This window comes from Pleuronectes platessa, chromosome 1 (assembly GCF_947347685.1).
Source record: "Pleuronectes platessa chromosome 1, fPlePla1.1, whole genome shotgun sequence".
Taxonomy (NCBI): Eukaryota; Metazoa; Chordata; class Actinopteri; order Pleuronectiformes; family Pleuronectidae; genus Pleuronectes; species Pleuronectes platessa.
Window position 1 is genome coordinate 2,580,030 of NC_070626.1, and position 24,663 is coordinate 2,604,692.

At 41.9% G+C, this 24,663-nt stretch overlaps 1 protein-coding gene across 7 annotated transcripts in view; it reads left to right on the forward strand.

Moving 5' to 3' along the window:
• The first annotated feature begins 14,968 nt into the window (after positions 1-14,968).
• sh3gl3a (SH3-domain GRB2-like 3a) overlaps positions 14,969-24,663 on the forward strand; it is a 34,547-nt gene continuing 24,852 nt past the window's right edge. For 6 of the 7 annotated variants that reach the window (XM_053446466.1, XM_053446384.1, XM_053446545.1 and 3 more), the window contains exon 1: positions 14,969-15,172. Coding sequence is in view for 3 of the 7 variants with exons in the window: in XM_053446149.1 (XP_053302124.1) it covers positions 15,128-15,172 (45 nt within the window). In the remaining 4 variants the exon portion in view is untranslated. The remainder of the gene's footprint in view (positions 15,173-24,663) is intronic. The other variant, XM_053446629.1, reaches the window with a different exon arrangement.

Genomic DNA, 24,663 nt, shown 5'->3' on the forward strand with positions numbered 1-24,663 from the left:
CATTTAAAATATTATCTCTCCATAAAGATTATCTCTCTATTACTGGAGCAATCTACCTTATTTCGTCTAATTTAAGGTAGGCCTACCAATATTTCTTTCCAGTCATATTCCACTGAAAACACAATTTAACCTAAAGTTTTGAAATTGATGTATCCAGTTCTAACACAAATAAAGATTAAGAAATGAAGAAACTAATTGAGAGACAAAAAAATGCACAAGTTATCCTGCCATAAGTTAACTGCCAACAGGATGAGGATGGGAGTTGTCAACAGAATGACTGAGTCCAAGTGAACCGCAGCTGATATCCTGGCCCGGATCAGACAGAGAGCTCGGGCACTGAAACAAATATGTTGACACAGAAGTGAAGTAACAGCAATTAACAGTTTTTAATAGTTGTTTTGATTTTACTAATTTTTTTATTCCGGCACGAAAACAAAAGACACCGAGGTAGTCACATTCAGCAGTTATTCAAATTTACATTCGCTCAAAACGGCTTACACTACATGATCTGAAAAAAAGCTCTCACGGTTACTGAAGAGGTGTATTAATCGCTGTAATGCTGCTATGCAAAGTTAAAGGGCATGGATGGAAATGGACCAAGGACAGTGGAAGTACTGCTGGGCCTACATTGAAAAAGCGAGGAGGACAAATCTGTTACGCAACATGCCAAAGTATTGCACTATTACAGAGGGCTGAAAGCCTTGCATAACTCAACAATTCAACCCACCCATCACATTTACTGTACATTAGCAAGCTTGCAGAGCTGTTCCTCATCACTTAGGAGCTGAAAAACACGGTTCTGACAAGTGGCCCCATCCTTTCTCTGATACGTTGCAGAAATCTAGTACCACTCACAGAGGGCACAATGGATTATTTGAGTCCCACCTGTACGTTGTATGTAGGCGACAATATTCAGCAGAAAACCCAGTTGATCTGTAGAGGTGGTGCACTTGCTCAACTTCCTCCACAGAGCTGTATCTGTATATGGAGCGATTTGAATCTTTCGGGCTATTTTTAAAGAGCATGCATCCTTCCCTGCATTTGTTTGATGAAATAAACTCGCAGTGTACAAGACAGATTTATTTTGACCACTGACTAACAGAATAAGTGCTAAACCTCCCGTCTAAGATGATAGAATAGGAACAGTGAAGCCTGAATGCATTTATCACCAGAAACTGACTCGTCTTGATCTTTTTTGATTCTGCTTAACCCCTTAACTGTGTTCTGACTGGAAGGATTAACATCTGTGACACAAACTAAAGTCCAAATACATAACACTCCAATTCCCAAAACATTTTCTTTAGATAAGATTAGTTCATCAAACAGTTTCAAACTGTCAGTTTAAAAGAGAAAGCAAAAAATAAAATACTTCAAATTACCAAACATATTGGAAACTGCACCCTTTCACGCAAAAGACTAAATCCAGATGTTACTGGGTCTTTGGTCCAGTATGAAAGGGTTAGTTGTTCGGTGCTGGGCAGGTAGCATATATTGGGATTGTCAGAGCTTTTCCACTAGATAACAGCTGCTACAGCAGCCAAAATAATTAAATGAAGGGTGCTAAAAATCTAGAGCTGTGAGTTTTTACCGTGGTTTTTTCTGTGGCTTTTTCTTGTAGTTGTTGGTGGTGTGTGCATTGTTATCATAACTGACAAAGTCAAAATTACCAAAAATTCAAACATGAATACAAAATATCGTCTATACTTTTTGTGAGAATACATTAGCTTGTTGCAATCTTAAAAGCTACTGCCGTGAGCCAGCACCTGGGAATCAGCAGACATGTGCACATTACTGTGAAAATCCCAAACAGTGAAACTGAGCCCCCTGAACAACAATGTTGCTGATCCTGCCACATGTTCCAGAGAGAGGGGTCTTTCTGGGGCACTGACACCGGATCCTACTTCGAGGTCCTGGGATGGGGGGGCTAGCTGGGTTAAGTCAGAGGGGGGTGGTGGGGGGACAGAATAGATTGTCCACGGGTGCTTGGGAAGCTGAGGAATATAAGGGGGTATTACCGTCCTGCACAGCAGCCAGATGGACAGCAGATGACTTTTGTTCTACCAAAGGAAGAGGAGGTGGAGGTAGAGAGAAGTAAAAGCAGAGGGAAAAAACAAGTACAAGTTTTCAACTTTACAAGGCAGTTTTCTCCTTCTCTTGACCATGACATGTTCATCAAAATCATCTGTGTGCCGCAATATGTTCTGTCACGAAATCCATTTATACATTACTCACAGTTATTACATCCTAAACTATGAAGTTCTATACAATTAAGAAAGACAGCATGAAATATTAAATCGGATTGTAGCCTAGAATAATGTCCTACAGCTTTAATTGATCTGTGTTCACAAATTAAAATCTTATAATGCACCAGTGTCACCACAGTGGGTCCACCAGCGCAGGAATGGGAACTGCCCCCTCCTGTTGGAAATATCTTCTCCTCTGCAGGCCTCTACCGCCATCTGATGGTGGACAAAAGCACCCACAATCCTCTGTTGATGTTTTTATCTCAACACTTCACCTCAATGAATGTTCATTAGATGAAATGTTGATCCTGGTCATCAGAATATTCCTTATGAATATGTACATTTAACGATATATAACAAGTTAGTATGTCAAATTGTTGCAAAAAAAATAATTTTAAAATGTAAAAATAAAGTAACTAAGTCGTCTTTTAAAGGACTTCTTGTTCGAAAGCCAAAGCAGAAATAAATACAGCATGCTGTTTGACAGCACACGTATTATTTTGAAATAAAAAATACACAATCAAATACTGAAATTGTGGCACAGAACATTTCTGTCATAGGATCAAGAAGGACAGAAAGTACACATGATTTAGCCCAAGTGTCTCATAACCTTTAAAATTGTGGGGGAGGTTAACATCTGGAAATGCTGCCCATCTTTTTCTTTCACCCCAGCAATGGGAAGGACGATTTGTGGATCAGACGAGGGCTTTCAAATACAAACTGTGAAACAGACAAATAATATAGAGTTTGGCCATTTTCTGTTGCCTCCAAAAGGCCAAGCAGTTACTCATTTTGCTGTGAGTGTGCAAGACCTTTAAAAGTTTAGACATTTGAACAGTTGTTTTTTAATGAAATGCTGGTGTAATATTCCCACTATTGAATGTAGCAGCTGTTGGTGATGGCTGCTTGCCAATAGCATTAGCCATTGTTGTTTTTAAAAGATAAGAGATATGCCTCTAGTTTAGATAGAACTGTGTCTGCCCCACGACCACATAAATTCATTAAGTCAAAAGTAAACAGTTGAGGGGTAATCATTTCAAACATAATAAAGGTAACACAAGCACTATATCAGAACCACAAAATTGAATGATAAAATGTAGTCTATTAAATTAAATGTTAAATCACTCAGATCTAAATCTGCACTTATATTACTGATAACTGAACATCAATTTGATTTATTCTGTCTGACTGAAACCTGTTTGCAAAATGCTGAATAGGTAGGTTTAAATGAAGTGACGCCCCCCTCCCCTATATATACTCATATTCCTTGAAGCACAGGTAGAGGTGGAGGGGGAGCAGCAACCTTTAAATCTGACTTTCAACCCTCGACTTTAAGGGGACTTCATCCTCATCCTCGGAAATCCCACAAACCAGTTCATCTAGTTATAATATATTGTCCACCTGCTCCTTACTCTGAATTTTTGAAATTTGAATTATGCATAACTCTTTAGTTTAACGAAATAATTATATAATATTAACTCTAGAGCGATGTGTCAGAACAATACAGGAAAGTTATCAAAACTTCACCCCCACACAAGTTGATGCCTTTCTAAATAGTACAAAAGAAAAAAGTAAATCAGAGGAGATTAGCCATGGTATAATTCGACACAAGCTTTAAAACGGACATCACGGAAGCTGGAAAGGAAGGTGCATCTCACCAACCAAGATGCTTTTTAACTAGCCTGTACTGACAGTTTATAAGAAAGCCCTACAAAATGCCTATTATTTATCCTATTAACCTATTACCTATTAATACCCTCCTATTATTCATCATTAATAGAAGAAAATAACAACAACCCCAGGTTCCTCCTCAGCGCTGTAGTCAGGGTGACAGAGAGTCACAGCTCTACTGATCCGTCTATTCCTTGAACTCTGAGCAGTAATGATTTCATAAGCTTCTTTACAACATAAATTGAAAATATCAGGAAAAACATTTACCTCTTATTATTATTAGGGCCCGAGCCCCGAATGGTGGGAGGCCCTATTGAAATTGTAAGGATTATTCTGAGCATAGTGAACTGGCTTTTTGAGGGCTTCAACGTGCTCAAAAAGTTTCTTAACTTTGCAGTAAATTATTTGGAAATGGGCGTGGCAAAATAAAAAATTTAAATTAAAAAAAAACTAATTTAGCTTCACCGATCCTCAAGAAAATGAGGACAGTTGTGTATCATGATCAGATGCACAAAAAAGCCTCAAGGAGCATTAAGAAAAACGCAACAGGAAGCCCGCCATTTTAGATTTAGTGGCCATACCAAGATGGCGGCGCGTGCACAACGCAAGGCTCAGCGTCTCCCCAGATTTAACAAAATAGTTATTATCTGCCTACCCATTTCAAGTCTGTTCACTCAGAACAGTCTTGCGAATACTGTCTACAGCCAACAGGATCTTTTAGACATCGGATCTTGTTCTTCTACCCACTTTTCCAAGGCTCAATCTCGAGATCGTCGAGGCTACGAACCCGGCGGCGCCGACCGGAAGTGGTCACAGGCGGCGTCGAGATCGTAAACAAAGACGGGGGTTGAGAGGTGGGCTAAGAGCTAAGCTAAAGCTAACTCCTCACCGAGACCGAGACTTTTCCTCGCCAATGTTCGGTCTCTGGCGAACAAAATGGACGAGCTGTGGCTGCGGCTCACCACACACAAATGGATTATGGACTGCAACATCATGATTTTCACAGAAACATGGCTCAACAGCAGCATTTACGATAGCGCGGTCGAGCTAACGGGGCGCTACCTCCTCCGGGCGGATAGAACAGCTGATGACTCCGGTAAGACCAGAGGTGGGGGCCTGTGCATCTATGTGAACAAGGCTTGGTGCATGGACACTGTCACCATTGAGAGTCACTGCTCTCCTAACCTGGAATATATCATGGTTAAGTGCAGACCGTTCTATCTGCCCAGCGAGTTTACATCTACATTTGTGACTGCAGCCTATATCCCCCCTGATGCTAATGCTAAGCTGGCAATGAAAGAACTGCATGCTGCCATTAGCAAACGACAGACTTCACACCCGGAGACAGCCTTTATTGTCGCGGGTGACTAGAACTACTCCAGCCTGAAGACTGTACTCCCCAAATTCCACCAACATGTCTCCAACGAGAGGAGTCAAGACTTTGGACCATGTTTACACCAGCATGGCTGGTGCTTACAAAGCCATCCCCCTCCCCCACCTAGGACAGTGTGATCACCTCTCTATGTTCCTACTCCCCAAATACACACCACTCATCAAACGTGTGAAACCCACAGTGAGGACAGTTAAAGTGTGGCCAGAGGGAGCAGACACTGCACTCCAGCTCCGGTTCGAACACACAGACTGGAGGGCGTTTGCCGTTCAGGCCACACTGGTCCCACACGGACATCGACTCCTATGCCTCTTCCATTCTGGACTTCATCAGCACCAACATCAATAGTGTCACCAGCCTCAAACAAATCACTACATTCCCTAACCAGAAGCCATGGATGAACAGAGAGGTCCGCCTACTGCTGAAGGCATGAGACACCGCTTTCAGATCAGGTGATTCTCTGGCCTACAGCTCATCCAGGGCTGACCTGAAGAGGGGCATCAAGAAGGCCAAGCACTGCCACACGCTAAGGATCGAGGAGCACTTCAAGAACGACTCCGACCCGAGAAGTATGTGGCAAGGCATCCAGGCTTTAACTGACTATAAACCCACCAACACCACCCCCCAAAACAGCGATGTCTCCTTCCCTGACGAGCTTAACAGCCTTTATTCTCGCTTTGACAGGGACAACCAGGAAGCGGCCATCAAGGCTGTGCTCACTAAAGACCACCAGCCCCTCACACTCTCCTCCATCGACGTGTGCACTGAGCAGGATCAACGCACGTAAGGCTGCTGGCCCTGATGGCATCCCCGGACGCGTGCTCAGGGCCTGTGCTGGGCAGCTAGCTGAGGTCTTGACTGACATATTCAACCTGTCACTGGCCCAAGCAGCTGTCCCCACGTGCTTTAAAACCACCTCCATCATGCCGGTGCCCAAACAGTCAACTGCAGCGAGCCTCAACGACTTCCGCCCTGTTGCACTCACCCCCACAATTATGAAGTGCTTCAAGAGGATGGTCCTGGCTCACCTCAAAACCAGTTTACCACCCACACTGGACCCCTTCAAATTCGCCTACCTCCAGAACAGGAGTACGGAAGATGCCATCTCCAGAGCACTTCACTCCGCACTCGCTCACCTGGACAATAGCAACTCCTATGTAAGAAGGCTGTTCATAGACTCCAGTTCAGCTTTCAACACAATTCTCCCCTCTGCAACTGATCACGAAACTCAGTGACATAGGCACCACACTGAGGTGTGGTTCTCGAACCTAACAGACCCCAGTCTGTTAGGTTAGAGAACCACACCTCCTCAACCCTCATCCTGAACACCGCTGGCCACAGGGCTGTGTGCTAAGTCCTCTCCTCTACTCCCTCTTTAGGTATGACTGCATACCTGTACATGTATCTAGTACCTTTGTCAAGTTTGCAGACGGTACTACAGTGATTGGCCACATCAGCAACAACCATGAGTCGGCCTACAGAGAAGAGGTCCAGCACCTGGTGGAGTGGTGCACGGACAACAACCTGGCTCTCAACACCAAGAAGACCAAAGAGCTCATTGTGGACTACAGGAAGAAAGGTGACACATTGCAGCTGTCCAGAGCAAGAGATGTCTGCGGAGAGCACGCAGCATTGTCAAGGAAAGCTCACACCCCAGCCACAGACTGTTTGCCCTCCTCCCTTCAGGGAGGCGCTACAGGGTCCTCCGTTCCCACCCCACGATGGTCGGGACAGGGATTTCACTCCTCTTACCAAGCAAAAGCCCGGGGAGTTTCAATTCTCATCAGTCAAGATATTCCCTTTGTGCAATATGATGTGATCTCTGATAGGTTCGGTCGGTATGTGATTGTCTCAGGTAAACTATGTAACACACTTGTAGTATTCGTAAACATTTATACTCCTAATGTGGATTACGTAGGTTTTTTTGAACGATTGTTTTCATTGCTCCCAGATCTTAATACATATTCTTTTTTCCTCGGAGGTGATTTTAACTGCTGGTTAGACCCTGTTTTGGACCGATCTTCTACTAAACCCAGCACAGCGAGTAGGTCAGCCCGTTCTATTCAAGATTTTCTCTCTAACTATGGTGCTTGTGATATATGGCGTTCTTTGCATCCATATGACAGAGAATACTCTTTTTTTTCACACGTCCATCAAACGTACTCAAGGATCGATTATTTCTTTATTGATAACGAATTTATTCCACTGGTTCATTCGTGCGCTTATCAGAGTATTGTCATCTCGGATCATGCACCTATTGTGCTGACCATGTCTTTCCCTGGCCTCCCTCAGAGGAACAGACAGTGGCGATTCAATTCAACTTTGCTGTCGGATGATAACTTCGTCAAATTCATGCAGGAGGAAATAGCCTTTTTTCTTACTACAAATATGTCTCCAGACATTTCTTGTTTAATTGTGTGGGATGCTCTTAAGGCCTACCTTCGGGGGCAGATTATAGCCTACATCACACAAGTGAAGCGAAAATCTCACCAAGAACCATCAGACCTTGCCCACTACATCAGAGAGATTGACAAACAATACGCTAAGACTAAGTGTCCAGATTTGTATAAAAAATGGTTGGAACTTAAGACCAGATTCGATCTGCACACCGCCTACTCAATTGAACAATCACTTTTAAGGAGTAAAAACCATGTTTTACATATATGGAGACAAATCTGACAAATTATTAGCCAATCAACTCAAAGGTCACAAAGCAAAACAAAATATTTCTAAGATCCAGTTACCAAATGGCCTTATAACTGCAGATCGCCTACAGATTAATGAAGCATTCAGGAGCTTTTACACCCAGCTTTATACCTCAGATTGTCAGAGTGATTCTAATGCAATTTCTGACTTTCTAAGTGGTCTTAACATCCCTAGTCTTTCATCAGACATAACGAAAAGATTGGAAGAACCTATATCCCAGACAGAAATAGCTTCAACCATTTCTTCAATGCAGTCAGGCAAGGGCCCAGGCCCCAATGGCTTCCCGGCAGAATTTTTTAAGAAATTCTCTCCTCTGCTTTCCCCACTGTTATGCTCAGTCCTCTCTGAATCTTGCAGGGAAGGCTCACTTCCTCCATCATTTACTGAGGCCTGTATTACCCTTATTGCTAAGAAGGGTAAAGATCCGACTGAATGTGCCTCCTACAGGCCTATTTCTCTCCTTAACACGGATGCTAAAATTGTAGCCAAGGTCCTAGCCCATAGATTTGAGACTGCCCTCCCCACAATCATATCCAAAGACCAAACTGGCTTTGTTAAAGGCAGGCAATCCTATTTTAATATTAGACGACTGCTTGACATTATCTACTCTCCCTCTGAAGATATCCCAGAATGCGTTGTCTCTCTCGATGCAGAGAAGGCATTCGACCGGATTGAGTGGGGGTACTTATTTGCTGTGCTTGACAAATTTGGCTTTGGCCCAAAATTTACTTCATGGATTAAGTTACTTTATTCACACCCCACAGCCACAATTCGCACGAACTCACAGCGGTCAAGACCATTCAATTTGCATCGCGGAACCCGCCAGGGATGCCCCCTGATTCCCATGCTTTTCGATATGGCCATTGAGCCGCTTGCTACAGCACTCCCTACTTGCAAGGACATATCTGGCATCTGGAGAGATAGCACGGAGCATAGAGTTTCATTATATGCTGACGATCTTTTGCTTTTTATTTCTTATCCGACCCTCTCACTACCTCCCGCTCTTTCGCTGCTCAGTCGGTTTGGTAAATTTTCAAGCTATAAGTTAAACCTTAACAAAAGCGAGCTGTTTCCTATCAACAACAACGCACAAGCTTTAGACCTTGCCAATTTGCCTTTTAGAATTGAGAATAAGAAGTTTTCCTATCTAGGTATCTCAGTTACAAGAAAGCACAAATATCTATTCCAAGACAACTTTACCACGTTATTGAAACAGACTAAACAAATATTAACACAGTGGTCACCCTTGTCATTATCTCTTGTCGGACGTATTAACTCTGTAAAAATGACAATTTTACCAAATTTTTTGTACCTTTTCCAGGCCTTACCTCTCTTTATCCCTGGATACTTTTTTCAACTCCTTGATTCAGTTATTTCTTCATATTTATGGCAAGATAAACGACCACGTTTGAACAAGAACCACCTGCAGAAAACCAAGGCTACTGGTGGTCTTGCTCTCCCAAATTTTCGTTTCTATTACTGGGCTGCTAACTTGCGCTGTCTTGCGTTTTGGTCTTTTTACTACAGCCGACCTGACTGCCCTGACTGGGTAGAGATGGAGCTGCAGTCGGATGATAATATGTCAATTCTTGCACTTCTCGGATCCCCACTCCCACTTCCCTCACTCAGATCCATTTTTTGGGGAGAGGCGGTGGTCTAGTGGCAGAAACTTGGACTATGGGCAGAGAAGGTCTCTGGTTTGTCTCTGGTTCGACTCCACAGAAAGACAAAAAAATACAAACCTGGATTGATCTGTCCAAAAATCCAAGACTCTCCCTACCCTGTCTAGTGCCCCTGAGCAAGGCAACTTACTCCCCCAACATCTGCTCCCCGAGCACCGTACATGGTCGCTCACTGCTCTGTGTGTCCTGCACCAGATGGGTCAAAAGCAGAGATTAAATTTCCCTACCTGCATGAGTGTGCCTTTGCATGTGTTTGGGACTAACTAATCTTAATCTTAATAAAAAAATCCGGTGGTTAAACATTCTTAAAAAATTTGGGCACAGTTTAGGAAATATTTTGGATTTCACAGCTTCTCTCTTCTGAGCCCCATCGCATCAAACCATCTTTTTAAACCGTCCTGCCAGGATTCTGCTTTTCGTGAATGGCACAGGAAGGGTATCATACGCTTTAAAGACCTGTTCATAGGCAACAGCCTGGCATCTTTTGAGCAGCTAAGTGAAAAATTCTTCCTAAGTCGACGAACAAGGACGTGCCTCCACAGATAGGCTTAGAACAGCATGGGAGGAAGACTTGGGTCTCTCTCTATCAGAAGACACTGGACTTCCATACTTAAACTGGTTAGCTTGACCTCCCTCTGTGCACGTCACAGTTTAATTCCGTTCAAGGTGGTGCACAGGGCTCATATCTCCAAAGTAAAACTAGCATCTATGTACCCTGATATTAGCCCACACTGTATCAAATGTGGTTTTGCTGAAGCTTCACTCATCCACATGTACTGGTCCTGTTCGAGCCTTACCAACTACTGGAGAGAAATTTTCAATACACTCTCTCGGGTGTCAGGCATCAGTTTGGAACCAAGCCCTTTGATTGCTCTTTTTGGGCTCATGGAGGCGGAGGTCGAGTTGTCCACAGAAAAACGACGTACTATATCCTTTGTCTCCCTGCTAGCTAGGCGACTGATCCTGCTCAGGTGGAGGGATGCTTCCCCCCCCACTCACGCACAATGGCAAGAAGAAATCATGTCCTGCTTAAAATTGGAGAAGGTTAGATACTCGCTTAAGCAATCAAGTGGGAGATTTCAGAAGGTGTAGGGTCCTTTTCTTAATGCATTCCAGACTTTGTGAAAACCTGGCCATTAGGTGCAGCTTAACAACGCTATGTACTCTTTGCTCATGCTTATTTTTAGCGCAGGCTCTAGATGTGACAATGTGCTCATATTATTGTAGTGTATTGGCAGTGACTGGGAAGGGATTATTTTCCATTTGAAGATTTTATTTGATATATTCTTTCTTCTCTGTATAACGTTGCATTTTTTTTCAGTTTTTATTTTTCTGTTGCTACCTTGTATCTTTTTTTTCTGAAGTTATATTGCCCAATTCATGTCTGTCTGGACACATTGGTGTTGATTGTTGTACTCATGTTTGCCTCCTGTCTCTGTAATGTCCATTCAGCATTTATATATTTTGAAAATCCTTCAATAAACAGATTTAGATTTTTTTTTTAAAGTTGTCAGTGCTGCTCGTTGTTGGAACTATTGTGTTTCTCTATAATTGTTAAGGTCTTAACTTTACTTTGTAAAGTGCAATGAGATAATGCATGTTATGATCTGGAGGTATATATTTTTTTTAATTAAGGTTGAAAATGGTTGAATACCTCCACGATAAAAATGTCCTTTAGTATTGTCTGTATCATGTCACCAGATCCCCATAGACACCCATTATAAATAAGCGGTCCTCCTTTAGGGCCTATCCAACTTCCCTCCATTTTCCTCCCTTCGGAAAGGGACAGAGAGCCCCATTCCTGAGCTCAAGTGGTAGAAATTGCCTCAAAACCATGGCCGAACCTACATGATACACCTTTGTCTTATCCTGATCTCATTCTCTTTGTAGATTCAGATCTTTCTGCCCGATGGCTGAGCTGTTTGGACTATCAAAAGCTTGTATTTACGTCAAGGAAAGAACCATGATTCCATGTGTTGGTGCCACATTGTTTATACACTGTGGGAAAAGCAATGCTACAGATAGGCAATGTCGCACTACACCTTACAAAAACATCGTCCTGGATGCTTTGCTGCTTCCACTATCAGTAACTTGTGTGTAATTGGTCTTCGCACATGTAAGCAAAAAATCTAATTTCTGTAGGAAATGAGTGAGTGGCCGCAGGTCTCTCTCCTGTCTCCCCCATTTTGCAAATGCACCTCTGTACTCACTACAGACATGATGGTGTCTCACTGTTGCATGTCGTAACTACCAGAAGAGAGCATATTGGTGAGAGTAGCGGCGCACACTCTCACCTGCAGGCATGTTGGTCAGAGCCAACCTGCTGGAGCCAACTAGTGGATCCCTTCATCAACTGCAAACCAGGGATTTCGTCCTGGTTAAGTAACTGATATGTAGGTACTGGCATCAGCCCGAATGGAGTGGACCCTTCCAAAGTCTGCTCACCAGGCCCAAAGCAGTAGTGGAGAGAGAAAAATGCATATATGTGTCTGAGCAAGTTGTTGTTTTTTATAAATGCCCCTTGTTAGTGGAGTTGGATTGTATCAGCACCACAGTTCAATCAATCAATCAATCAAATTGTATTTGTATAGCCCATATTCACAAATTACAATTCATCTCATAGGGCTTTAACAGGGTGTGACATCCTCTGTCCTTAACCCTCAGCAAGAGTAAGGAAAAACTACTAAAAACCCTTTTAACAGGGTAAAAATACGTAGAAACCTCAGAGAGAGCCACATGTGAGGGATCCCTCTCCCAGGACGGACAGAAGTGCAATAGATGTCACGTGCAGGAAAACATCTTCAAGATTAAAGATTAAAGTCTCTAGCAGCATTTGATGAGGGTAAGCATCCCGAAGGACAACCCCAACATGACATGCCAAGCAGTCCCGCTGCAATCACAGTCCATGGTCAGCAACCAGCAGGACCATGCACCATCCAGACCAGAATACCACTCCAGTCCTCAGTCACCGTCCACCGCCACCCACCACGAGCCGCCGCCGCGGTCCTGGTCCAATGCCCGGAGCCGATGCCAACGCGACACAGGGTCCGCCACCACCACCACGATCAGCCCACACGACACAGAATCCGCCACACTGGATCCACCTCCGCGACCCCCGGTGCGCGATCAACAAACCACAATCCATGGTGCGGCGACAGAGGCCCTGGATCTGCGGGTGATAAAGCAAAGGGATTCCGGGGAAGGGGGATAGGGATGGAGAAGAGGAAGGAGAAGCTGGAAAAAGAAGCTCCGTGTGTCATGTGTCATAAAATAGAACAAGTAACGTTCTGCCGCACTAATTAGCTCTAACTATAAGCTTTATCAAAAAGGAAGGTTTTGAGCCTACTCTTAAACAAACAGATGGTGTCTGCCTCCCGAACTGAAAGTGGTAGTTTATTCCACAGTTCTCCTCTCCTTGCTACTTTCAGATACCCCATTATAGCTCTCCTTGACCTTGAGACATTTTCCTTTGGGGTCAAGGAAAAGTGGATAGGAAAGGAGATTATTTTCACTTTCTGACATCATACATTTATAATAAACTGCAAACTGATCTGTTCAGTGCACCTTTCACCAAATATATGAGCTTGTTCTATGAATGCCGCTCTTTTAGTATGATATTGCATTACACAATAGCTCCTCATATGCAAACTCTTATAATCACAGTATTTCACTGAGTCAGTTAAAAATCCTAATTTCAGGTTGTTAAGTGGGCGTTTAGAACTAAAAGATATGATTTTTGTGTGACAAAAGTGGCAACCCACTGTGACATTACGCATTTGTTGGACTGCATATAAAGTCTGTAATGACATTCCTTGCAGATTACATTCATTAGCCATAGCATAAGGATAGTGCAAGTTAACATGCTTTTTGTTCAATAAGAATCATGCATTTAAGCACGTAACATCCCATGTCCTCTGCAATTATGCAGAGGACATGGGATGTTACGTGCTGTCTCTGAATTGACTCCTTACTATAGTCCTTTTCAAGTCTTAATTCTCACAAACACATTCATACAGCATAACTCTTACACACGAATTACACAACTTACGGTTCACGGTCTTGCTCACATTAGGCATTTAGACTTGTGGAGCTGGGCATCAAACCTCCAACCTTGTGTTTGTGGACAACGCACTCTAACTCCTGAACCAATTCCACCATAAACATCTGTGAAATCCATCTGAAAAGTGATACCAAATCCCCGGTGCATGCCCCACCAAAAGTGCAGCACCACTTCAAGCAGATTTGAAAAAAAAGAGCTGGACAGGATGAGAACACCCTACAACAATAAAGAAAAATAAATTATTGAATTAATGAAATATTGCTGTTGCCTCTGTGCCTAGCATCCCAGTCAGTGAGTCAGTGAGAGGGAGCTCATGTTAGCAAGAGAGATAGGGGAGGGTCGACCATCTGATATTTTGAGTAATTTTATTTATTGGCTCTCAGGGCAGGATTATGTGTGCAAACATACACTTCTGTATCTATATGAAGCTGGACAATGGTAGGTGTTCAAGCACTTTGAAGAATATTCAATCAAATAGAGAGGTTTGCTAAATACCAAGTTCACCATTAGTGATACAATCCATAATCAGTGAAATTTTGAAAATTGAAAATTTGTTAGGTCACTATCTGTCTCCTATTTCACTGACAAATAGACTGCATATGTCAAACTGATATATCAGCCACAGAGGTCCGCTAATCCTGTTATTTTTTGTCATTAGTTGTTTGTCAAGATATTTGTGACGCTCGTGAAGTCATCGTTTCTCTCTTCCGCCGTTTCCTCCGCACGAGCACCTGTCAGCCAATGGGCTTTGAGAAGTGGCGACATCTCTGCGATTCAGGAAACCCGCTCCGCTCGAAAAGAGAGGCAAGACTACGTAAACCATATTTCCGGTATATACTTTCAGAATAAAAGAGACGGAACAGCAGTACGCAATCTTTCAACACATTACAAGTTGCAGTGAACATTACAATATCTCTTATATATTGTATAAGAAAGTCTATGTATTTAACATTTGGATGATCTAATAAGATATATAAAGGTACTTTATGTTTAAAATTGTGAATGGTGAAGGGGAATGTGTATTAAGGAGATGTCTCCTCTGTTGGTGAGACAGTGTTAAGGTGAACTATGATTGGAAACTTCTACCCATATATAGAGAATTTGAAATTAAAACCAGTTAAACAGTCCAATGAATACCATAAAAGAAAAACAAAATCTGTCCTGGACTTGGCACTTTTATTTCTATGACAACGAGGCCTGTTCCGGTGTTGTCGTCTTTCCGGGTGTGGACTTGATTCCCCAGGTCTGACTGCAGTGTTGACTGACAAGTGCGGAGCAGTGCACTCGCTTGGCTCTTTGACGTAGATTTCCTCTGTTTGGGGTTCGGTGGTTCCACGGAACATTTCCCCCGGAGGTGAACGTTACACGGTCCACGATGTCTGTGGCTGGGCTGAAGAAACAGTTCCACAAAGCCAGTCAGGTAAGGAGACGCCTCTCACTGCTCGTTCAAAACAATTGATCGGATGTTAACGGTGAGCGACAAACGGAACCCGGCTTCATAATATTAATAATAATACAAATCAAATAGTGAATTATTACATCCGGTCGTTGTGGACTGTTACACCGGCTCAGGTGAGGTTTCGATGAATTGTGCGTGTTGTGTGTCACATCCTTCTCATCCTGATAAGTTCATGTTAAACGAAGACATCGTCACACCAAAATCTTTAGACATATATGACAATTTTTATATATTCTCGAACACACCTTCGCGGTTTAACGTGATTCAAGAGCGTTTACGACACAATGAAGTCCAGGGGATCGTTCGGCTCTGCTATCGATGTATCACGTCTCCATCTCGTAGCACACCAAATGTTTGACCTGGTTCTCGTTGCCCGGACCATTGACAGGTGTATATTTTGTATAATGCATTACAGTTGCTCGCTCTGTTCTGTCCAGATGTCAGATCATCCGTGTCTAATGTGTTGACTTGTCGTGGGATAGTTACACAATAGTTCTAAGTTGTACAGGTGTCATCTGTTAAACCTGACAACTTTTTTTCGTTTTTCTTAAAGCCTCCTCCCACCAAAATACACTGTGGTGGGTGGCTGTGATTAACTATGAACCACTTGTAACATTTAGTATGTGTTTTTGGAAAATAAAATTTGGATCATCTGCTGGTCTAAATGAGCAGTGGCTCTTGGTGATTCATACATTACTCAAGCTTTGATTATATATTTAAGAACATTTTTAAATTAGTCAATAGCTCCTTTACAGATGGAAATGGATTGGATTAGACTTAAGTTTGGCATGAGGGCTTCCTTACAGGCTTTCTAGGTGCTCCCTTAAAACACATGGAGCCTGCTGAGTTTGGTTTTGGTTTCATTCTTTTGTGTTAAGCGACAAGCTCAGTAAATAGTGTTTCTCTAATATCCGTGAAATACTGTAATTTATTGTAGTCACTTTTAGGAAACTCTGTTGAGCCTTCCTATGAAAATAATATTTTTACATTATCTATGTTTTTTCCATTTTACACTTTAATCTGAATGGCACACACAGACTAGAGCCTGTAGTTTGATTTTGTCAACAAATGCTCATTTGAATGACTTCAAATGAGCTACTACAAAGTCTTTTTGTAGTAGCTACAGTCTCCAGAAGCTCTGGAGACTGTAACCCTTACCCTCCATTAAAGGGGACATATTATGAAAATCCACTTTTGTAGTGCTTCTACACGTTACTTTGGGTATCTGGCATGTCTACCGTCCCAAAAACTCTGGAAAAAAACAAACTACTGCGATTTATTTTGGTTCCTCTATGTCAGAAACTATACGCTAGAGTGCGTCGAATGGGATTACGACCGAAATAAACGTCATAGTCACACCGTGCCCATGTAAGGAGTCTCGCTACATGGCCTCAGACGGGCTAGCGTTAGCTCGCTGCTGCTACCAGTCAGACATTTAAGTGGCCGCTTAAGCAAGGGACCCCCGGGACACCTCTAAACGTTGACTCAACAGTGTGGAAGGATGCTGCTGCTGCGCCAGCTCAGGATCCCACTGCTCCCACTGCTCCCACTACGGGGCTGCGCTGGGGAGTTGGGGCTCTCGCAGCCAGACTCACCGGGAATGAGGGGGGGCGGGGCACTCAAAACAGATCAATCTTAGGAGGGCTTGTTTTAGACAGGGTAAAAAGGTGCCGTTTTAAATGATCCTTGTGGTATTTTGACCAAAATATATTACAGGCATTTCATTAAGACTCCAAGGAACCATATCAACTGTGGTAAAATGGGCATAATATGTCCCCTTTAATGTAAAGTTGTTGTCACCATGATAACACATTTTAAGACACAATGTGTACCTGTGTGTAATTTTAATTGATAATTGATTGAACTTGTGTAAAATATAATTTATTAAGCTTAGGTTATTTCATAATTAATACAATTTAATAAAGCCTCACTGACCCTGTTGACTTTTATTATTCACTGAATTTATTCAACAAATTCCTACTGTAGAAATGACATGACCAGATGATGTAACTGCTTGTCAGAACCAGGATCTTTCATAGATAATCATATATAAGGCAATTCATGTAGAATATAATGTTATCCTCTATTGTATTTAATAACAATTTTACATTTTTTGTCAAATATTAATTTAAAAAACAGGTGTTTTCCCCATATGTTCTCACTTAAAATTGCAAAATGTAGACAATTTCAATAAGATAATCCTTATAACATCTGTTATCATGTGATTTTAGAACCCTCGGGTAGGGGAGAGCGGAGTAATGTGAGACATTTTTTACATTTGCTCCCCTCTAGGCGAGCTAAAATCATATATCAGTAAAATGTACTCATTTTCCATTAATTCAGGATGTTTCCTAGCAATGGAAATGATCAGAATGTCTTCAGGACAAAGGGCAGTTAAAATATGATTGTTTGTAAAAAAGTGGTTCTTGTGTCTCACTTTACCCCAGCTTAGGGGTAAAGTGAGACAGACCAGAGAAATCAAGGGGGTAAGGTGATCCACTTACTTTTTCCACTTTAAAACTACCATAACAACACATGTTGTAATAGGTAAATTAAGCACATTTATGATTATTATGATTCATGTGATCTCTTGCACACCCTAGCTTACCTGCACATTGTTTCTCTGTCCAATTGGCAGGGACAGGGATATTGTTTTTCTCTGCGTATTCAAATGCCAGTTCACGGCACTTAACTGGAGCAAGGCCATGGTACTGGTCAGCTAGTTGTTTCAAGTGTTTGGCAAGCTCCTCCTCCATCTCATCTGTGAATATTCTCTTTGCCTCAGCTACTGCACCCCAGGCTACTGATTTTACTTGCCCTTTCTCTTTTTTCTTTATGAATCTTTTGAGGGTTGTCTTGTCAATATTTCTATCCCTTCCAGCTTTTCTTCAGGACTTCTTTCCTTGCATGACCTCAGCGTCTTCACTCTCCATCTCTGCGAGGGGTGTTTGGCTCCAGGTTGTCTTCCTGGTGTATAGTTTCTTGGCATGACGGCTTTTCTACAATGTTTATGGCATTAAAACATATGTAATGTAATATTCCACTAAAATATGTTTAAGACTAAACTTAACTCGTGCTACATTTCTCACTTTACCCCACAGCATTTGTCTCACTTTACCCCACAGCCAACATATTAGAAAAAACAACATCTCTTATCAATTCAGGCTAATCTTCAGCTAGCATCAATCACATGGTTTTATATGTTGGAAGTTCATCAACATGTATGATATAAGTTTTTCTACCTGAATCAATTTGTTTTGACAAAACAGTTGATGCAAGATAATTTACTTTTACATGCAAAAATCAAATTTTTGTGAAAAAACATTCTAACCACCGCACCAGCACCAACTTATCCTTCATGGCAAGGGGGGAATGGGAGGGGATCGAAACATAATGATCACATGACCACAAATGTGTTCCGTTGCCTAGATACAGGGGGTGTCTGACATTACCCGATGTCTCACATTACCCCGCTCTCCCCTACCCTTGAATGCACTGATTGTAAATCGCTTTGGATAAAAGTGTCAGCTAAATTAATTCTAATGTAATGGACTATGGCCCACTGTATTGTACTTCTCAGTTTTGACACTAGGTGGCACTCACCTCACCCCTGACCTGCCAGCTGTACCCTCAGAACGCTGCCACGCCCCCCCGCCCTAAGCGACGCGATTGAGGCGCACTGTCAACAGTCCGCTCGGGGGCAGGGGGGCGTGGCGTGAGTGGCCCAGTCCTTCGAATTTCTTTCTGTATGTGGCCCTCGGGATAAAAAGTTTGGACACCCCTGATATAGACTCTGGCTTCTGAACTATTGTCTGCAAAAAACGGTTGCTGGACATTTTTGATCTGTGACCGTGAGCATAGTTAACACATATTAGCTTGGAGAGACAACTAGATTTGATTAAATGGTTTATTTGTATCGCTTTTATAGTCTCGTAAAGCTCTGTATCGTACGCTTTTTGCCATGTACACAAACATCTGACAATGAATCTATCTGCAGCATTTTCTCTAGAAGAGGTGGCAAATTTGTGGACTTCAGTATCTTGCCCTAGGACACTTCTACATGCGGAATGGGGAAGACAGGATTGAACCGCAGACGTTCTGGTTAGACCGCTCTAACCCCTGAGCAGCAGCTGCTCCATGTTACCCATGTACAGTATATGAGGACCCTGAACACCTCAGCTGAACCCTGTTCCAAAGTCTGGCGGTATTTAGTTTTGTTTCATCGTCAATATGTGAAAAGGAACAACTGTCAAATACTCATGTTGTACTGCCGAATCATTTCAATGGACCCTTCAGGCAGCCCCTGCCATTGGCATTTCAATTCTTAGGGAAACACTGCAAAAAAAATACACCCGTAAAGCTGATGCATGGTTTTAAATCAAGCCCTTGAAATAATTTCTAATTGCTAATTTGCCAACCTTGACAACCTTAGACCAGCATCTGACTGAATCATAGATCAGGCCAGACATTAGAGATTTACTGTCTAATTCAGGGTATGACTTTCTTGTCCCCTCACAGTAGAGAGAAAATCTGATTACATGTGAAATTAGTCCCATGTGCATGAGACAAATGTCAACCTGCCACCTTCCGTTTTGTGTCTGTCTGCTCCGCACTGTTGTTGTGGTGTCATTCCCTCCATGCTTTGATCAGTGTAATTTGACATGGACCTAGACGTGCAGGTTTTCTTCTTTTTTATAATAGAAATTATATATAATTAACTACAATTAATTATAACATATTTGTATGTAATTTCAATAGATAACATGGAGGTGTCTATGTTGGTCTAACATGGGATGTTGTCCACTTTCTTGTACTCATTATATGGACACATTTATGTACAGGCTTTTCCTTTAGTGGGAAGGGCTTTCTATATTCACTCATGGACAGTGTTATCTCCTCTGAGTCATGCAGTGGAGCCGTCAAAGCCAATTCTGTTTTCTGCTAGTGGAAACAAGGTGCGAGACCTGACAAGCTATGACTATCAATCAGACTTTTCATACCTGCCAAAAAAACTAATAATGGATCCGTTTCTCGAATTCTGTTTGCCATATACTGCATGTGAAAATATTGTTTGGTGTTTCACCTGCTTCCTGAAGGGGAAGTCCCCCCTGAAATGAGACCAGATAAATAAATGGCCCTCGACCAGCGGAAGATAAGTGGGGAGGGAAACATTGTCTTTTCCTGTTTATTTCAGCCATATCTGAATCTTTTAAACTATTAGTGGAGAGGGGGCTAGAGGGATAGTGGAACATCATGTATGGCCAGGTTAGATACATTGGTGTGTGTATGTGTACACACAATGTCAAGATGAGTTCATGCTTTAACTCAAGCATGAAGCAGAAAACGACGGCTGAGTTGTACCTTTTAGCTAGGGCTTCAGTTCTGGTTATTTTCATTAATTATTGATGTGCTGATAATTTTTCAAGCTCTGGTCAGATGTCTGGTTTTTCAAACCAACTTTTCAAAACGTAACAATCTTCAGTTAGAAAAGAGAGAAAACAGTCCTCTCCTTCCTCTATCTGTTACTTGATAACAGCACTGTTGTTGTTGTCCTTGTATCCACGGCTCAGTGTCATGTTCAAAGTTCACAGTCATTTGTACAGGTGGAGCCCACCACTGTCTGTGTTGTTTTATGACTAATACTCCTGAAGTCGAGGTAGTCAATAAAGCCTGCGTGACCCGATGTCTGCTCCTCCACTGATTTTCAATGGAAGGAGGAGCAGTTTGAGAACAATATTAGCAACAGGTGTCTGCAACCGTTTACATGGATCAAAAAGCTTGAGACAGAATTGTTTCTATACAAATGCTGTTTAAATAATTCTGTTACAGTATTCATTTAGTTTTTTTTCATATGTTTAGACCTTAAAAAAGCTTTTTTTTTTTAACAGTTTGCACCGTCTCTGTCGATAATTTACTGCTGCTCTCTGTGTCTCTCTCATTCGCCCTACGCACTGCCAACTGAATCTAGCCCAACCGAGCGGGCCTTGCCATCTCCTCCGGCTCTCCATACATTGACTAAGGTTACAAATTCTGTTGTCTTTACCCAGTGTTGGTTTAGACACTTGTCCAATGACTGTTATGAAATGTAGGTTCAGATCTTGATAATTGCAATCTAAGTTGTAAAGCTCTATAGATAATAGATAGATGGATAATTCCGTGTAGCGCTCCCAGCAAGCACTCTTACAAAAGATTAACTTCACATTCATATATTTTTCTAAAACAAGATACAAATTGCACTTGGGTTTGTTTTGAAAGACTAAGCAAACAAACTAGGTCTTATCCTATCTCATCTTATTTTATCTAACAAGGTTGATGAAGGGCAATTGGCTAGAAAACAGTGTTGTAATATTACAATCATCGGGTAGATTTTATTCAGTGAGAAACATAAAACATGCGGTTTAAGTGGACAAACGTGCAGTTTGTAAGGTACACACACAGAGACTGAGGTAGTTGTGTGAAAACTATTTACACACCTAACCAGTTATTGTATGGTCTATGTGATTTGCGCATTGTCTGTTGGTTTTGTAGATATCATGACTTTGAATTATGGCTGGTCAGAATTAAAGTGTATATATCTGAAACTAAAGTCAGAGATAGTGTTAATTCAACTGAATGGTCTCCCTCTCTCTTGCTTTCTGAAAGTGTGTGAACATTTAACATTTAAACCTTAAAGAAGACTTCTGCAAGTTGATTTCACATGCTCCGACATGTTTTCTCTTCAGGTTCGTACCACAGTGATGTTCTGCCGCTGTGTCATTTGAAATCAGCGTTGTATATTTTGGGAGCTAACTTGGACGTTTTAATGCTGAAACCTAATCCCATACTTTTGACGACTTGGCTCCGTTGTATTGTTAGCAGTTTTTGTTTTGTTTTTCTCCATCATTTTGTATATGTACTCCAGAGAGATGACGTTGTCTTGTGATCTACACAAAGCACAGGATTGGCTGGATTATTGCCCCCAACTCCAGAGACATTGTTTTACATTATGTCTTTTATGTTTTACAATATGTCTTTTATTTGATGAACGTGGGGGCAGTCACTGATGCATTAAAATGATCCAAATAGGTTTTATTTCTAGAAAAAAAGATAAATAGATGGTGGGGCCAGTTGGAAAGTTTTGTAATCGGTGTTACTCGTACTTGACAAGTATTACTTTAAACATTGGAGGCTTAAAATTGGCAGCATACAGAAATCCAAACTCCCTCTATGTGGTACAGTGTAAGCTAAGGTCAGACCATGTCATCACCATAGGTCCGGGTGCACTGCAAGTGCATGCACATCTGCAATATTGGTTGTCCTTGTTCTGCTGTATTAACATGTCGTCAGTAAAAACCTGTGGATGCAAGCACCCTGTACCAGATACAGAAAAATGATAGTAATGTAGCCAACACCTCAGTGAAAATAATCCATCCATCTTTAATGACAGCGTGATTGAGAGACTGAGCCACAGTCGCCTGGTTGTCTGGCAGGCAGCTCTTCAGCTCATTAACATTTCAGCAGCTCATCATCATTGTGTGTGTCTTCATGGTGACGTGGATCACCTTATGTTTGTGGTGCAAGATGAGAGCCTGTTACATGAAACACAGAAACGGGGTGTTCTCATGGAGGATTTCCCAACAGAGAAATATAATACCAGAAGCTCTAGTATTGTTTTGAGTTAAGTTTTCTGGGAGTTTCACCATTTTTAGGAGGAAAAAACTAAATTAAATTAATACATATTTTTGTATTTATCCAAGGATATTATCTTTACTTTCTTAGATTAATATACTTTTCACACTTGTATTTTACAACACATCATATTCAAGCAAATGTCTTGCTGCTGTTGTTGACACTTGCACAATTCTGCCATTTGTCCATATTTGTGACAATGGTTACTACTGTATTTTGTCACATTGAAATTGCATTTGTGGAATTTTTTATAGAAATAATAAGTTGAGCTTACAGCGAGCATTAAATACATTAAAGGACTCATCGTATGCCATTTTTACCACAAGTTGATATGGTTCCTTGGGGTCTTAATGAAATGTCTGTAACATACTTTTGTCAAAATACCACAAGGATCATTTAAAACAGCACCTTTTTACCCTGTCTAAAACAGCCCTCCTCAGATTGACCAGTTTTGAGTCAATCCTCAATCAATCAATCAATCAAATTTTATTTGTATAGCCCATATTCACAAATCACAATTCGTCTCATAGGGCTTTAACATGGTGTGACATCCTCTGTCATTAACCCTCAGCAAGAGTAAGGAAAAACTACTAAAAACCCTTTTAACGGGTTAAAAATACGTAGAAACCTCAGAGAGAGCCACATGTGAGGGATCCCTCTCCCAGGACGGACAGAAGTGCAATAGATGCCACGTGTAGGAAAACATCATCAAGATTAAAGTTGTTAGCAGCATTGATGAGGGTAAAGATCTTGAAGGATAACTTCAATATGATATGTCAAGCAGTCCAGCTGCAATCATAGTCTATGGTCAGCAGCCAGCAAGATCATGATCCACCATCCAGATCAGATGCCACTTTAGTCCACAGTCATTGTCCACTGCCGCTTAGGATCCATCATGAGCCGCCGCAGCGTTCCTGGTCCACCACCTGTATCTGATGCCAATGCGACACAGGATTCGCCAATACCACTATGATCAGCCAACACGATATAGAATCCACCATACTGGAACCACCATTGCGACCTGTGATGCACGATCCACATATCTTAATCCATGGTGCGTCCACAGAGGCCCTGGATCTGCGGGTGATAAAGCAAAGGGATTCCGGGGAAGGGGGATATGGATGGAGAAGAGGAAGGAGAAGCTGGAAAGAGAAGCTCCGTGTGTCATAAATTCCCTTTGCGTCTTAGCGTCATCAGGGTTTTTTGCCTTGTAATCAATGATACAATGATACAGGCCGAACTTGAGGCTACACTGAGGCTCAAGGTAAATCTGACTGGCTACTGTTTTGTATGGTAGTATGATGAAAACCATGTGGCCCACTCAGTAGATCAGCCATCAATACCTCTATGCCTTTTTAGACTAAACGCCTCCTATTTTAGAAAATAGAACAAGTTACGTTCTGCCGCACCAATTAGCTCTAACTATAAGCTTTATCAAAAAGGAAGGTTTTGAGCCTACTCTTAAAGGAACAAATGGTGTCTGCCTCCCGAACTGAAAGTGAGAGATTATTCCTCAGAAGGGTTGCTTGATGGCTAAAAGCTCTGGCTCCTACTCTACTTTTAGAGACTTTAGGGACGACAAGTAGGCCTGAATTCTGGGAGCGGAGTGCTCTAGTGGGTTGATAAGGTACTAATAGCTCGTTAAGGTAAAAAGGCGCTATATTATTAAGGGCCTTGAAGGTGAGGAGGAGGATTTTAAATTCTATTCTAGATTTAACTGGAAGCCAGTGTAGCGATGCCAATACTCCCCTCCTCCCTCCTTCACAAGATAGAAGCGCCCAGAT